This window comes from Podarcis tiliguerta (assembly GCF_965153285.1).
Source record: "Podarcis tiliguerta genome assembly, chromosome: 17".
Classification (NCBI taxonomy): Eukaryota; Metazoa; Chordata; class Lepidosauria; order Squamata; family Lacertidae; genus Podarcis; species Podarcis tiliguerta.
Genome location: NC_139550.1, coordinates 15,073,764 through 15,091,560, shown reverse-complemented (window position 1 = coordinate 15,091,560; position 17,797 = coordinate 15,073,764). Strand labels below are relative to the sequence as shown.

Genomic DNA, 17,797 nt, shown 5'->3' with positions numbered 1-17,797 from the left:
ATGCAAGTCACTTCTTCAGAGGTGGATTTTAGGGGTACACCTGAAGGAAGCATGCAGGACAGGACTGAAGACTCCCCATTCCTCTGCTTCAACTCTTCCGTTTTTGCAGATTCTCTCTGCAACTCCTCCAGATATGCTACATCACTTTTTCCCAATATGGAAACCAGAATGACAATATTCAAGTACTGAGAAAAACGACCAATTGCAAAGTATTATGTTAACGTTCCTTTGCTATTTACAGCTCTGCCTGTTGAGGTTTGCTTAACTGGAAAGATTGTTCTCAAATGCATTACTGTTTTCTCAAGTTTTGAGAAAACTTTTTTGAAATTACTAGGGCAAGGGGCTGACTGAAGAAAACCTTTGACTGACCGTTGAGATAATTCAAAAATTAACTGCAAATGGTTTATTATTTTATTTATTTCATAAAATTTATACACCTCTTGATTGCAGAAAACCATCAAAGCAGTTCTTAGTGCACTTTTTTTAATTAAGAGCAATAAATGATATTTTCATGCCTGCTTTACAGGTAATTCAAGATCTTTCATAGCCTCTTTTAGACCTAACTAGCTAAAATAATTTGACAGCATCTATAAATTCACCATTTCATACCTTTAGCTGATAATGGAAGGCTATCTACATAAATAAGGCTGTTCACTGGAACACTGTTTGCTGTTCCCAAATGTTTTTCCCCATGGACCACTTGAAAACTGCTGAGTGTCTTGTTGTAGGAATAGGAATGCACTGCTAGATGCTGTATTGTTTAGCTGTATTTTTACAGACAAGCCGTATACCACCTGAATAAACCTTATAGACCACTGGTGGTCCACAGAGCAGAGTCTGAGAACTTTCCCAAACTTCCTCTTCCTTCTCATTTTGAAGATGATTACAAATTATTCCATGCCAATTATGCGCAGGGAAAACTCTTATGCAGATGTTACATCAACCATAGTTATCTCTTAAAGGGAGGAAGAGAGAATGCTCACACAAGAGGGGAGGAGTGTGTGAGTCTGGGGAGACTCCCAGTTTTAACCATGGTTAGATTAGGCAGCATTAAACTAAATAACGTGTTATGAGTGAGTTACAATATAAGGCAATGGGAATTCAATAGCTATCTTGATCATTGGAGGCGTGTTCATCTACTTCCCATGGGTCCTTTCTTAAATAAGCCATGTGATAGACCCTCCACTGTTGCTACAAGCACAAGTCCCATGGAAAGTTGTCACACTGATCAAACTGGGGTGGTGGCAGCAATCCTTGGGGGTCTGCCTCTGCTTACGTTAACACACTGCAGAATAGCTTTGCAAATAAGTCCTCAGACGTGACCAGCTCATAAAAATTGAACTTTACACAGGAAACAAGGCGAGGGGCTATTTGCAAACCTGCTGCAAGGTGTGTTCTTTAATCATACAATCATACCTGTAGCAGGAGTAGAATTGCTCATGGTAAAAGGCCCGTAAGCGAAACTAGGTGGAAGAAGCTCATCAGATCCACGCTGGAAAAAATACCATAAAAGTAAAATGTAAAAATACTTGCGCCTCAAAGTTTTATTTTAACACATGTATTTCAGCAACTTTTGATAACAGGAAGATTTTTGTTGAAGGAAAAACAAAGTTTTACTTTAAAAAAACAGTTTTATTGTGGATTGAAAACCACTATTTTATCCTACCATTTTATGCACAATGAAAATGTTTCAACATATTGCACAAAGAAAAGACTCCACCCTACCAACCATCTGAAAACAAATACTAGACCAACATTTAGATGGGTTCAACACTCACAGGCTTCCTCCACTTATCTAACTAGTCTGTTTTACACTCTCACTCAAGCTGGCATTCCCATATATACATCTAATATAAGGTTCACTTTTTATTTCTCACATTTCTCACAAAACTATCATTCATATCTCTACACATTCTTGTTGAGGTCTCATATACTTGTTCAACAGAAAGGAAAAAACAGAAAGTTGCAGTTAACCACAGCTTCCCATTTTGGGAACCAGGAACTATGGTTTCTTTAAAAAATGGCAGGATTTGGAACCAAACACATGGGAGATTTTTCAAGCCCCACAGGCTGTGCAGCATAAACAGCCCTATCCACTTGGCATGCCAAAAATGAAATAATTATGAGGTATAATGAGATATTTCAATGTAAGAGAGGCTTGCTATAAACCACAGCTGCATTTTCACAACTAATGTATTTTTTCCTCTTCAACAATGGTTTCATAATGCTTAAATTTCTTTCTCTTGGCTCTAAAAAGCTGACAATGGTAGATAGCTTTAAAAAATAAAATAAACACCCAATAATAATAAAATATGAGAACTTTAAAATATGCCCCGCTGCCTGAAAATAAAACAACCCTCAAACTTGTGTTCTACACAAAACCTTGATTGACCTGGTTTGCTAGGCCAAACCATGGATTAGCACAAATGTGCAGGCATGTGGGCTACCAGAAAGGACATTACAACTGTTTTGGGCCTCCTCAGTTTTGTTGCTGCATTGTGCCATGCTAATCCATAGCAGGGGTTCTCCCCCCCGCCCCAGGGCCCACTTAAGAAGTATGAAAATTACTGAGGCCCACCAGTCACAAAAGGCAATGCAGAGGTGGAAAATACTTTTTATTTTTGCATTTCCCAAACATGTCACTTAAAATATTTGTACACATCTCCTGTCGTTTATTCTCCCCTTCCCCTTTCACACTTAACTTGTATTCTATTCCCCCATAAACTACTTCTTTCCACCTTCCTCATTGCAGCTTTTACATTTTTTGTCTTCTCTTGGCTTGTTCCTTTCTATTCCCAATTATTATTAATACACATTAACCGTTTATCTGTCTAATATATTTGACACCTGCTCTGCCCCTTTCTCCTTAAGAGGAATACCTCGCTTTCCTCCCACACTGAACTGTTGTCTTCTAGTCACCAGTTTGTGGGGAGATGATGAAGCTGGTATTGTTCAAACGAGAAGGCTACGGCACAGCAAAGGGCGTGAGGTGTTAGGCAAGTGAGGAAGCACTGGGCAGGCTGTGGCCCTGAGACTCACCTGAAAGGAGGCAGGGGCCCACCATTTGTGAAACACTGGCTTAGCGTGTCATCCACCTGAACTCATGGTTTAACTTTCTCCAGACTAACCATGAGCAGGAACCAAGGTTTGCCTGTTAATAGCTTATGGTTGGTCCTGGAGATCTAAGCCAAGAGTTCAGAAGACATACCAACCAAAACTATGACTTAGTTCATTGCAGCACAACAACAAATGGGTCAGGGAGAATCAATACAGCTGTGGTAACTTCTCCCAGCTCATATGTTTGTACCAAGGGATCATGCGGCATAACGTGATGTGCAAATCAGGGTATTATGTGGAAGCAAAAATATGTCCTTTGCTGAAACACCATATATTGTTGCAAAACATTTAAACATGAAATTCTGAACATTTATGTGTGAAGATACTTCTGCTGATGGGGGCTCAATTTTTCCTCCTTTCCTTGAAGGACACTCCCCCACAAACATTCCAACTCTAGAAGATAAGGATTTTCCAGCTTTTAAGGGGCTGCAGACATAGGGGAAATCAGTGAACACTACTGCCGTGTGCATGCAGAAATTCCTTCTATTCATGCAATGGGATCTTGCAATTCCAGTCATGCTCTTGCTTACCATTTGCCATAACAAACCCCATTTGTGACTAAGCAAAAATGTGGATCGACTTGAAATACTAGTTGAGTAACAGTCAAGTAATTTTAGCTGTATTACACTTAGATCTACAGATCTTTTAACAATGGGGGGGGGGTTGCAGTTTAACTAACTAACAGAGCCTGACAAGCATGCAGGTTAGCACGAAGCAGTTTCACTATAACCCTCAATGCCTCTTCTCTTTGAAGAGAAAAAAGTATTGTTCAAGGCTAGTGAAAACTTCATAGTGCATTGGCTATAGAGGTAATCAGAACTGTTACAACTGCATTCTCCAACGTAGTTGCTTCCACATATTGTTGGGAGTCAAAACTCCCATCATCCCTGACCACTGGCAACACAGGATGAGGCTGAAGGACTTTAGCCCAAAACATCTGGAGGTTGGTTGTTCTGCAGTTATTTTAGTTCAACAGCAAATGGGAAAGTCTTCTCTAAATCAAGTTCAGAAAAATGTGTAGGGAACAGAAGCTCTGTTTCAACACTCTGCTACGTTGCATTCACACACCTCTTCTTTGTAAGCAGGACAGAAAACCGACACAGTGGAGTTTGACAGGTCTGGAAGCACATACTTAAGTTCACATGCCAGAAGGAATTAAAATCAGAAGGAATTCGCTTTCTTGGGTCTAAAAATTCCTGGGCTGCAGCTGCTCATCACGGCGATACTTGCAGGTTCAATATCTGTATTGCCGAGATCAGCAGCAGTTAGATGGAACAGCAGAGAATTAAAGGGCAGGTGGTTCACACATTGCATGACACTCTCTGCTTCTGCTCTGTCATTTTTAAATTCACATACAGAAGTGCCAACTTGAATAAACTACCGTATTTTTCCCTCTATAAGACGCACCAGACCACAAGACGCACCTAGCTTTTGGAGGAGGAAAACAAGAAAAAAAAATATTCTGAATCTCAGAAGCCAGAACAGCAAGAGGGATCGCTGCGCAGTGAAAGCCTGCATTCGCTCCATAAGACGCACACACATTTCCCCTTATTTTCTAGGAGGGAAAAAGTGAGTTTTATAGAGCAAAAAATACGGTATTTGGTGGTGGCAGGTAAGCTCCGCCCCACAGAATCAATCACTATGAGGTGCACACACACCATTTGAATGGCAACGCTCATTAACTTTGGAGGGGGCAACCCCCTGAAATATTTTATGGGGGGGGCCAAGGCCCCTTGGACCCCAAGGAGTTGGTTCCTATGGATACACAAAGGTGCCATGTCTGAGAAAATTATACTTCCCTTACTCACAAAGTACCGCAACTCAAACCAATTAATCTGAATACTTACCCCCTACCCACATTTAATACCCCAGATTTAAACACTCAATGATTTGGGCAGAGTATGAGGTTACATCTGTGTTAAATGGGAGGATTCTTGGTCCAGTGGGCCATACTACAAATAAGCAATAGTAAATGGATCACTATTTCAGAGAATAGCATAGTGAATCTAAGATCATATCAAGTTGTGCTCCTGGAGCAAAGGCTGGCAACCTGGTGCCCATAGGCACTGTGGAGCTTGCAAAGGCCTTCATTGGTACCCCGGGCATTCCCTGCAATGCCACTTGGTTGAATTTTATAGAATGTGCATGCACACTTCCTCTTAATTGGGACCTCTCTAATCTGTCTCCAATATAGCATGTTCTGATGTCCTAGCCAAGTAGTAGTTTCTGCCCGTAGTAGTATCATGCTACTTGGGAAGATTGCTTAGGTCTTCCGCTAAAAATAAGAGCAGACTTTACACAATGTTCCCCTTTTAACTACCACTAAGACAGGAACCCTTTGCTTAACCTGCCTGGCACTTGCCAATTATAATACTTCAAAATGTTTGCACATTTCATATCATTTGCCTGGAAAACATCAAAGTTACAGGCAATAGAAGAGAGTGGGTTTTCCAATAGAAACTAAACTCATTGCAGACTACAAATATTTAATCAATCCTATTTATTTTTGCAGGCTATAAAATAAAGCCTCCTTGGAAGACCTGTTTGGGCTGGCCTTAAGGGCCCACGGGTTAAGTCAGCGAAGGGTGTCCTGACTGTAATAAAACCTCATCCCATCTCCCAAAAAGAATACAATGAAATTATCAGTAAAAACAGTAAAACGCGTATTTTGAAAATTCAAAAAATAATATCAACAATAAATGTGCGGGGACTGCTTTCAAGTATGCGTCACACAATTCATATGACTAACTCTTAAAAATAAATGGATTGGGTTTCTCATATGCACACACTCTTGATTAACTGACTGCTGTCATAAAGCAAATCCCTCTAGTTTGAGGCACAGGAGTCGAATTTCCAATTTCACCATAATCTAGTAAAGTCTATATTATGCCTTAATCACTCCCTAAATAGCTATGCATCAGAGTTAGAAGTACTTTTTACTTTAAATAATCTAAATCAAACGTATTTCAAACCAGACGGCAGCACATCCTTAATAGATGTATGTTTTACGTTTAGTTCAAAATGAGGCAAAATGTTTGTCAATTTTTATTTCTTAAAAGTGCCATAGATGTGTAGTTCACTGTTACAGCTCATCCCTCCTCCTCCATTCTCTGTTTCAGTCTCACATTAACAGCCATCTGGCATTATCACAGTCATTGGTGCTGCAATACATCTGGAATGATAAGAGTGGTAGCTTCAAATATCTCAGATGTTTCAACATTTAGATTTCACTATGTGATTCCAAAGAAGATCTTCGTATTGTTGGCATATTTTATGTGAATAGCTGACATTCAAGTTCAACCAGGCTAGAATATCCTGGTTCATACAAGTACAGCTATTTAGATAAGAGTGAGCAAAAAAGTAGTAACCTGAGCTTCTGCACTAACATGTTCTCTTACAAAATGAACACAAACCATTATGACTCTTATACTCAGTGTATAGGAAATCAGAAACAAGGGTCTTGTACTATTATATTACAAACATCTACTTCAAAATTAATATTGATATACAAATCTCACATTGCTTTCAAACATTTATCTAGTCACCTATCTTGGGGGGGGGGGAATAAAATTCTACCCTACAAGCAAACTTATAGGTAAGCTACATATATAAAACTGTTTTAATCATGTTTAATGTTTAGGTCATATTGTAAATTGCTTTGAGGTGCCTCATGGGATGCAATTCATAAATGGAAAAGTAACAACAACAACAACAATAACAATAGGTGCTGAGAGAGAAGCACCCTTGGTAATCTTCCCCAGTCCTGCTGGAACGTGGTCCACTTGCCTGCTACTTTACAGAACTTCAATTTCAGCCTTTAGGTATTAGTACAAGCTTGATGAAGATTTGTACAAAATGCCATTAGACAACCCTCTTCCGAAAGTGCCAAATGATGGGTTGGTTTGCTTGGTAATCTTTCACCTCAAGTGAAAAGGGCAAAAGCAGCAAGAAACAATACTGAAATTTGGGATGAATTCAAAATAACTATCGGCACATTTTTTGGGGGGTACTATTTTAGGTCCAGCTGGGAACTCTTTAGAATGAAGTAACCTAACACATGCAAAAGAGCTTCTGGTGTCACTTACATAGATCCCAAGATTTCCATTTTCCAGTATAAACAAAGTCCGTGTGGCGCAGTAGCCAGAGGGTTGGGTTTCAGTTCAAAAGTCCCGTTCAGCTATGAAGCCTTGAGCAAGTCAGCCTCAGCCTAAGCCACTCTCACAGGGTAGCTATGTGAAGCTACACTGCTGCTCTGAGCTCCTTGCAGGAATGCAAGAATGCAGATGCGAATGTTGATTCGTGAAGAAGAGCCATTTAGGCTTTAAGCTGGCCTCAGATGGTAAAAAAAAATCTGACAGAGAAAATGTAGAAGCAAAATATCGTGGCTGAGTTGGCCCTACATACATACCATTTCACGATGCCAAATTACCTAAATGAGATAGCAACAAGCTTCACTGACAACAAAGACGTCCCATTCCAATACTAGTCCAACAAGTTGATCAGCAATCTCCCTAGAAACAGGGCTGTTAAATTAACAGAGGGAGCAGCTGTTTCAGCCTTGCCTTCTCACTGGCACAGTTAGTTAGCATGCAGCTAGTTCCATTGTCTCATGTATCAATTATTGAGGCTGCCTGCTAGATCAGTAACAAGATACTATGGGCCTAACAAAAGGCACACAAGACTGTAATTAAAGAGCCAGTGGAAAGGATGCCTATAATTGAAGGAATGGCTTCAGCAACTATGTAAGGACTGCAAGGAATAATAAAATCAAGATACCTAAAACTCAAGAGACTCTTCATTCACAAAGGCCTTAGAATATTTCTAGAATTCTCTTTTCACCAAGCTAAAGTATGAGACTATACTTTTGAGAAATTGATGGTAATTTTTGACTGAGAAAGGTTTCATGTTAAAAAAAACACACCACTTTCAAGTACAGTGGTACCTCGGGTTACATTTGCTTCAGGTTACAGACTCCGCTAACCCAGAAATAGTAACTCGGGTTAAGAACTTTGCTTCAGGATGAGAACAGAAATTGTGCTCCGGCGGCGCAGCGGCAGCAGGAGGCCCCATTAGCTAAAGTGGTGCTTCAGGTTAAGAACAGTTTCAGGTTAAGAACGGACCTCCGGAACGAATTAAGTACTTAACCCGAGGTACCACTGTACAGGTTCAAGTTCAGGGGGTGGCCTCAATGATCCTACAGCTTTTGGTTCCCCAACCAGGAAAATGTGAACAGTGTGCTAAGTCCAGCTCCTGCCCTGGACAAACTGTGCTCATGAATTGTACTCATGTGTTTGCCCCTTATCTATTCTGCAAAGACGTAAAATGCAGCAGAAATTTGCAACGAACAGAGAAGTAGGCACCAGTAATGTTTGGGCCTGGAAATTTACCTCAATAGCAATACCATCGTACTTTGGAAGTTGAACGGAATCTGTTCCGGAAGTCCATTCAACTTCCAAAATGTTTGGAAACCAAAGCACAGCTTCTGATTGCCTGGGTTCCAAACGACGTTCACAAACCGAAACACTTGCTTCTGGGTTTGGAAGCCAAAACGTCTGAGGCATTCAGGATCCAAGCTACGGCCAACTGAACACAGTATCTGATATAGCAAACTAAATTGGGGTGGGGTGGGGTACATTTCTTTCCATTTATGTATTTATAACCTGCACTTTCATTAAAAATATATCGTGGTATACAACATGTAAGAATAAAATCAGTGAAAAATATCAAACCAAACATCAATAAGTACTAATCGGTTAAAGGAGAAAGTTCATATTGCACAGGCCTCTCTAAACAATATTGTTTTCAAAAGAGGGTGGAAACAGTGGAGGGATGGTTTTCTGCTAAACCTCTGCTAGAGTAGAGTTTCAAAGCGCAGGGCATGCCATGCTAAAGGCTTGATCCCTAGTGAAGGCCAGCCAAACCTGAGGGGCGTGGGGAACCCGGATCTCAGTGATCAAGGAGGGATGTAACAATCCTTAAGGTACTTTGAGCCAAAGTTGTTCAGGACATTGTAAATTAACACAAGTACCTTGAACCTGGCCTTTTAGTAAATAGGCAACGAGCGCAGCTCTATCAGCAGCAGGGTACCACGTTGCCAGTTATCTATTCCTGTGAACCACCTGGTTGCTGCATCTGCGCTAGATGAAGCTTCTGAACCAGATACAGCCCCAGCCCCGTATAAAAGTGTATTACAGTAATCAAGCCTTGATGTTACCAATGCATAGACCACTGTGGTCAGGCTACTGTGTTGTCCAGGAATGGTTACAGCTGATGTAGGAGTCACAGAGCTTCAAGTGACGAAGATGGAATGAAGAGCATCCCCAGATGTATCTGCCCCTTCAGAGGGAATGCAACAGATCTATCTCCCAGAAGCAGCGATCACCCACCCACATGGCCTGCATCTTTTCCAGATTCAACCCCAGTTTACTGATAAACATCCAGTCCACCACTGCATCTATAATGTACAGTTGTGACCAATGTTTTTTCCTATCTCATACCTACATATTTCCATTAGAAATGTGTAGTTTTTTTGCCATCCCAGTTGAAGTCTCCTGGGCAACATATACATTGTGAAAGTCAGTCTCAAAATGTTCAGCTAACGAAGTGAAAAATAAGCAATTGAGAAACTGTAAATGCAGAACATCTTGGACTTTTAACACATAGCTGTGGAGTTAGTAGCTACATAAAACCAGAATGTGTATGAGTCACTTCAACATAATAGTCTAGTATTTGTATTTTTTTTCATAGTCAAGTGATATTTAAATAAAGTACCCTTAAACTCACCCGTGATGGGGTGAGCTCCCGTTGTTTGGTCCCAGCTCCTGCCCACCTAGCAGTTCGAAAGCACATCAAGTGCAAGTAGATAAATAGGTATCTCGCAGGAAGGTAAATGGCATTTCTGTGCGCTGCTCTGGTTCGCCAGAAGCAGCTTAGTCATGCTGGCCACATGACCCGGAAGCTGTCTGCGGACAAACGCCAGCTCCCTCGGCCTATAGAGCAAGATAAGCGCACAACCCCAAAGTCGTCCGCGACTGGACCTAATGGTCAGGGGTACCGTTACCTTTACCCTTAAACTACAATTCAACCAATTAAATAACTGGCTTCTGTATTACCAAAAATATAAGCAAGTTTGAGATGCTTAAGGAAATGCCAAATTGTAGTTTTTGTTAGAAGCAAACAGCATATTTAGGAGAACCAAACGTGAACAGTGCATTTAACCAACCGCTCCAACCATGAATATAGGCATTCTGGAAGTAGTTGACTAAAATTGTAATTTAATAACTCAATAATTAAATCAATACCCTAAACTTAAATAAAGTTAATAAGTGCCAACCTAACCACAACAGTATTTAAACTCTAAATATCATGGAAACCACATTGACCATAACAGCACCATGTAAACTGCTTATTGCACACTGCTTATTATATACTACTTATAACTGTTCATATATAACTATAAAAAGGATGAAGTTAAGAACATTCAGGACTATTATCTCCCAGGAAGTCTTATTAGCTCAGTCAGTCCTGTTAGAAAACTCGTGTGATCCCCCACAGACACCGAAATTACAATACTAAATTTCAATGACAAATGACTACTCAGTGTCACAAAGCAGAAAATGTATGATAATTAAGGAAACAATGTTAAAATAAATGAGCAAAAAGGAACTAGGAGGCATATTTCCTCCATTTTAAAGTGAATTCTGCAAGAGTAAGTTATCAGATCCAGCCAGAGGAGCAAGCATTATTACATTCAAGAAAGAAAAATCCTAGTTGACAATTGTCTGAAAGCGATATTGTGATATACAACTCTATTGTTTACTCTTAGCAACCTTAAGAAAACTTTCAGGGATGGAAGGGGGTATCATGGTTGTTTTGAATAAATTTAGGTTGACATTGCATCTGGTTAATAACATACTTGTATGCCACTCAGGAATACACAGATATACCATGACTGTGGAAGTGAGGTAACTAGAAAACATATTGGTTGTATCCTGGAATGAAGATGTCCTACTAATTATGGTTCTCACTTACTTGAAATAACAGGAGGAAGTTCTTAAGGCAACAAAACAATTGCTCTGGATTCTATGGTTAGAAATGAATTGCTCTGGATAAGAACTTTTCAAACCATATTAGAATGTCTTAGGGCTCCTTGGAAGCATATTACAGATTCCTCAGAAATCCAACAATAAAACTGTTAGACTAGATTTATGAAAAAATAACTTGTATTCCATATACCCAGTCAATGTGCATCCACAAGACTGTTTTTGTACTGTTGGGTGTTTGCATTCCAAGGCTGCAATCATAACACCATTTACCAGGGGTGGGGGAGACCCACTGGATACAATAGGACTTACTTCTAAGTAGACATGGTCCAGAATGCACTATTATTTCTTGAGCGCATGCACAAAGGATCATCTACAATATGCAGGGATCCCTTCTCAGAAAAGTATGGAAATTATTCCAAAAGGATGGCAAGTTTGAAATAACACTGTTCTAGCTAAATGGTCTGTCTGGTATGAAAATGAACTCTGCCTGGGAAGCAACCACAATAAATTTGAGCAAAAGATTGGTACTAGGCCTCTAACTGGTTAGTAAACTGTCAGCAACGGAAAAGAGGATCTGTTAGAAGGCTCAGTGTTCCAACAGCTGTCAATCTTACCTCTTTTCTCAATCAACCTCTTTTCTACAAGCAACCTCAAAAAAATTAAATTGACCACAAACGGCCTGAACAGAGAAAGTAAAATCCAGAATTAAAATGTGCAATTCATCTGTAACCCAACAATTTCAAATGCTGTCGGACTTCAACAGGTGAGTGCTACTTTTTAACTTTCAAACTAATGAAAAATGTCTTTATTATGCTTCTGGTGCTGAACCTAAAACTGTGTAGATTCTGATTATTAAGGAGTCCTAAAAGATAACTTTTCAAAAAGATAACATATATGCAATCTGTGTAACACCCTCTTTCTTATCACTGTACAGTTCTATTCAGGTGCTCTACTATGTTTAATCAACATACAAGGAGGAAGCAAATACAAGCATGCTAGTATTGCCTGTCAGTTGTCCTTCACAAGCTGAAGTGATAACTTCTGCCGTGGGGAGCCTTCACAACTTGTGTAGGCTTCCCATTTGATTTAGGACTCTGAAAAACTGGGATGTAATCATGGGGAGTCTAAGCAAGCGGAGGGTGACATGGAGAGCAAGAAGGGGCAGTGCTAGAGTGCTTTCCCTTCCCCTTTCACCCCCACGGCGCTGTGGTCTAAACTTGCCAATCAGTAGGTCGGAGGTTCGAATCCCTGCGATGGAGTGAGCTCCCGTTGTTCGGTCCGTGCTCCTGCCAACCTAGCAGTTCGAAAGCATGTCAAAGTGCAAGTAGACAAATAGGTACCACTGCAGCGGGAAGGTAAACGGCGCTTCTGTGCGCTGCTCTGGTTGGCCAGAAGCGGCTCAGTCATGCTGGCCACATGACATGGAAGCTGTCTGCAGACAAACGGCGGCTCCCTCAGCCTACAGAGCGAGATGAGCGCCGCAACCCCAGAGTAGTCCACGACTGGACTTAACAGTCAGGGGTACCTTTACCTTTAAGCTGCAAAATGGACTGCCCCTCATAGCTTACAAAATTACAATGTGAGGGGGGGGGGGACAAGTTGGAGCCAAATAACATGCTTTATCTGAACCAATTCTTTGCTCTCTCTTAATTCATGAGACATTTAGACTCCAACAGCTTTGTTAATTATTGAATTAAACAGGCTTGCCTCCCAAATCTCAAAAGGCTACAACAACACTAGATTATATTAACCAACCTCCTGCAGTTACTAGATACCTATATTATAATACAGCATGCAATTTGGTGGTGCTGATTAAGTAGAGTCTATGGAACTTACTGGCTAAGCTGCTCTGGAGTCATGGAATTTTCACACATTCAAACTGCCCGAGAAGAGTGTCAGCAAAACAAAAAGTCACTATTTCTTCCCTTCCCCTTCCATAGACTTTACAAAATCCTACATATGCCTTGTACCCAAACCATAATGCAGCATACAGTATAGTAGGAAGAAAAGACCAAATACATTTCTTGAAACACTGAGGTGTTAAGAATTACTCGAGAACAAACTAGAGGGCAAGGCCCCTTAACCAAAAATCACAGTATTTATGTCTGGCAAATCTAGTTCTCTCTTCAGGTACCCTTTGAAGAGGACTAAAATGCACTCCTTCTTATTGTACTCTTAGAAGCTGACACAGGACTGCTCCTGACATTCTAGTGATATGCTGCTATCAAGCCTTGTGGATATCTGGCTACATGGAGAGTTGTGTGACTGAAGTACTTCCAACAGTGTTCAAAATTAGCCAGGTGCCAGGCACATTTTGCACCTGGCTACTTGCAACCGAGTAAAGAAAATGTAGAGATAGCCAGCAGCAGTACAACAGCTAGAAAACAACAAACAGACAAAAAAGCAATGGAGAGATTCTGGAAATGCCACTATAGTATCTATGAACTGTACACAGAACAAGCAGGGAGCATAGAGTTATTGCGAAGCACTCAATATAACATAAAGCTGGGTATTTTCTTGCCTCATCAGATGGACAATTCAGACTAATGGGGGGTACTTCAAAGCACTTACTGACAGTGTGCACCCAGATGCCAGAATTTCGGTACCTTGGCACAAAATTTAATTTGTACTTTAGCATATACAGGCCCAATGATACCATCTATATAGCATGAGCATGCACTAAACTTATTTAAAACTTAAGTATCTTTAAGACTGGTTATGTTTTCCAGTTATGTGTACCTGCACATAAAAATGGGTTACTATGCAGATAATTGAAAATATATTGCACAAATATTCAAGATATTTATTTCAAGTCCTATTACAGAATTGGTTCTGCCTAACTAAAAACAAACAAACCCTGAGTCCAATAATCTCTTATAAATATTTCATAACATGCAGCGTGGCTTCCTTTTGAACTCAAACTATAATATTTTGCCAGGTTCACTTCCATTTTGTCTTTAAATCTTATGGGATGTTAAGTAAAAACAATGACTCAACAGATAATGAAATGTGATCCAAATCTAGTCTTTTAAACCCTGAAGTCTAAAACCAGTCTTTTATTCCTAAAAAGTGATCTCCGTGTCCTAATAAAGTTTACCTCTTCAGAAAACTGTATACAATTTATTTCAATGCATAAAATATTGCATAATGTTATTTCCCCCCCCCAAAAAAAAATTAGCCATGACTTCTTTATTCTTTTGTTAGCTTGTCTATTTTCAGAGGCTTGCATAAGAAGTTTTCATATTTTGTCTACTTGTTTATCTGAACAAAGCAATTACATTTTCTAAGGCTCAAGTCCTGTATTCTTACTTGGGAGCAAGTCTCTTTTAGGTAAAGGAACTGACTTCTGAGTAGATACAGTGGTACCTCTGGATACACACACCTCTGGTTGCATATCCTTCGGGTTATGCACGCAGCAAATCCAGAAGTATTTTCCCAGGTTTCACTGCGCACGCATGCGCAGAAGCGCTCTACCGCGCCATGCACATGTGCAGAACAGGCACCTCCGGTTGTGAATCCCTCGGGATCCAATCGGAGCTCTGGAATGGATCCCATGAGCAACCAGAGGTACATATTGAGCTGTAAAGGACATAATATTAGGGCACTATATTTTACTGGCATACGTGGACTACAATTTTCTTTTGAAGCTGCAGCATTCAACAGCTTTGTGATGGTACAATAAAAGTATGTCTCAGTATTGATCGTGAACACAACAAGCCATTTTCAATGCAGCAGCTACAATGGCACAATGGAGCAGTTTCCTGTGAACCCTCAAAATCAACTGGGGTTGGGGTTGGGGTTGGGGAATCCTCCAGAGCAGATTTTGAGGGCGTGTAGTGGCATGAGAGGAGGCAGAAGATCCTTTCCAACAGTGGAACTGTGCAAGTGGAGCACTGGAAACAACCCAATATATTCCAAGTCTACAAATTACACGGTAGCCTTCATTTTATGAGACAAAGAAATAAAAATGCTGCTGTTACAAACATCTAAAGAGCACAGAGCAGCTAGGGGGTTAGCTACAAGTCTTTAGCAGAACTGAAGTTCAGAGACTGCTATAACGTATTAGTCACCTGACCTTTAAAATTCAGTTTCTGATGATCAGATTTTATTAATATGGCCTGCATAGGTCTAGAGTACAATGCTTTAGATAGTTATTATGAAGAACTAATTCTTAAATCCAGCATGTTGGTAATTAGGATCTGAAAGCAACCAAAGTATGGAGACTCAAAACCATCGCTATTAAGTATCTGCTTTTCTCATTTGACAACTTGCAAGCAAACGAAAACACTTTAATCTCTGGGCTACAAATGACAGCAAGCTGAACTGGAAGAAACATAATTGTAAATGTGTAAAAAAAACTGTAGAGACTTCTTTGGGAGGGGAGGGGAATCAGACTGAAACAGAGCAATGCCACAAAAGCAAAAGATGTGTATGAATACCAATATCTGGAAATAAAAATGGAGTAACAAGTGCATATGAAAGGACAGAAAAAGATGCCTACCTTTAAACCGACTGCTATAAGATCTGTAACAACACTGTGTGAAAAAAAAATGGGAGAAAATGGAAAAGTTAGAAAAATAGTTATTGCACAGGCAGTGGTAAATAAAGCTTAAGGAAGAAAAAATATCAGAAGAATGAAATGAGTTATGGAGCGTTTTGCAAAAGAAATGGGACAGTTTAGTAACACACAGTATGAGAAAAGGAAAGTTTAGTTAGAACAAGTAGTAAAAACAAAAAACAAAACCCCTTTACACAACTCATTAAAGGAGTTTTTAGACACATCTATTACACAGGAAGTAGTGGAGACGTTTCCTTTACAAGCCAGACACATTTGGATTAAATTTCTACTGCTTTTTAGGGTGGGAAACCGTATGAAACCAGGAAAAGTGAAATACTCCTATAGCAAAGTTATTACTTCTGTACTGTACAATAAAATGCAAGAACAAGATCACACATCCTACATTGTCTCCTTAAGGGTAATGAAGTCTAGTAAAGTTATGAAAAGTAGTTCCACTTCTCTCATATTCCTTTCCATGCCCAGTCCGTTTGTGGGATGCCATTGCCATTCCATCCTAAAGATGATACAGCAGACAGAAGCCACTGAGAAACAGATGGATAGGATCTTTCAAGGAGATTGTTCTGCAGTAGGGCAATAGCTTCTCCAAACAACAAAATATAACCCTGGCATCCAAGCCCAAGCCCTTAAACATCTTTCAACAAGAACCAAATGAAGGCAAAATTTAAGTGAAATTTAAACTACCTTGAGATTAATCTAACAACTAATCATTTACTTCTGTTCTTCCTACACTCTACTGTATCAAACAATTTATGTGCAGAGATATGCTCATGAAAGAAAATGATTTTCCCCATCAGTATGTCTCAGTACAAAAAACCAAGTGATCAAGCCATGTATCATGTACCTAATATGTTCTATCAAACCCAGCTAAGAAATTTGCTCACCATAAATAATAATAATAATTTATTATTTATACTCCGTACATCTGGCTGAGTTTCCCCAGCCACTCTGGGCGGCTCCCAATTGAGTGTTAAAAACAATACAGCATTAAAAATTAAAAACTTCCCTAAATATTATCATATTTAAGCTTGATATATTCTAAAGAATACAATCCCACCATGTCACTTCCTAACCAACACTGAGTAGAAGTTAAAGCCACAGCATCTGGCCAGTAATTCACCGCAGCAATCAGACCTGCTCCCCTAAAAGTAAGAATTTGGGAAATGGAAAGCTGGATGTGTATCTCATCTATGTCTCAACTTCACATTCATTAATACTGCTGCTTGTGAGCAACTACTTGTTATTTTCTCATCTTCTCCAAACTGCAGCCCAAATAAGAGCTCTAGAAAGAGATGTGTGCTACTGGGCACTCTGGCAAGCAGACTTATTATTGTTTTCTATAAGCAACAGACAACCCCTTTCTTCTAAAGATCCTGCCAAATATCAAGAAAGAGGAGCAAAATGCAGGCTGCTCCTATATGTAGATGAGATCCTCTGTGACCCTATGTATGCAGCCCTCTGTTGTGAGCGCTAGAGAGATAACACATTCTAGGCAGAATGTGTGCTCTTGCTTGGATGGTAGAAAATACTTTTGTTCTTACTGAAAGATGCAAGATAATCTGTGGTGTACGGAACTGTAACTGCTAGCTAAAACTGAGCAAGACTGTTATTTGATTTGCGAAAATGTGATGCAACATTAATCAAATAACCGCTTCCTTAAGTTTATTAAATTCATAGATGCATGGTAGATAGTGAAATGATACAATGAATAGAGATCTTCACCTTTGCCAAACACACCCACACCCAAATCTCTAAGGTAACAAACTACTTCTGATAGGACTCGCTTCATCTATCAGTATCACACGTAGCATTAACTGCTTATGCTAACCATGTGTAAATAAAACAAAAGTAAAGGAAAAAACACAAAACCAGAATACAAATATTTATATGTAACACACAACCCATTATAAAGTTTATTAAACTATACAGAACAGTTGGGTAAGCAAAGATACAAGATTAGTTTCATATGTGATAGTTTCAAATATGTTCACCGTACAGAGATGAATGTCCCTAGTAAAAATACTAAAATTCGATACAAATGAAATGATTGATGAACTTT

At 39.7% G+C, this 17,797-nt stretch overlaps 1 protein-coding gene across 4 annotated transcripts in view; it reads right to left on the bottom strand.

The window, feature by feature from the left end:
- PTBP3 (polypyrimidine tract binding protein 3) overlaps positions 1-17,797 on the bottom strand; it is a 48,140-nt gene that overhangs the window by 21,648 nt on the left and 8,695 nt on the right. For 2 of the 4 annotated variants that reach the window (XM_083420179.1, XM_083420177.1), the window contains exons 2-3: positions 15,664-15,697; positions 1,417-1,492 (exon numbers count right to left, since the gene is read on the bottom strand). The exons of 1 other annotated variant lie outside the window; for it this stretch is intronic. In XM_083420179.1, coding sequence (XP_083276305.1) covers positions 1,417-1,492; positions 15,664-15,697 — 110 coding nt within the window. The remainder of the gene's footprint in view (positions 1-1,416; positions 1,493-15,663; positions 15,698-17,797) is intronic. One more of the 4 variants, XM_083420176.1, reaches the window with a different exon arrangement.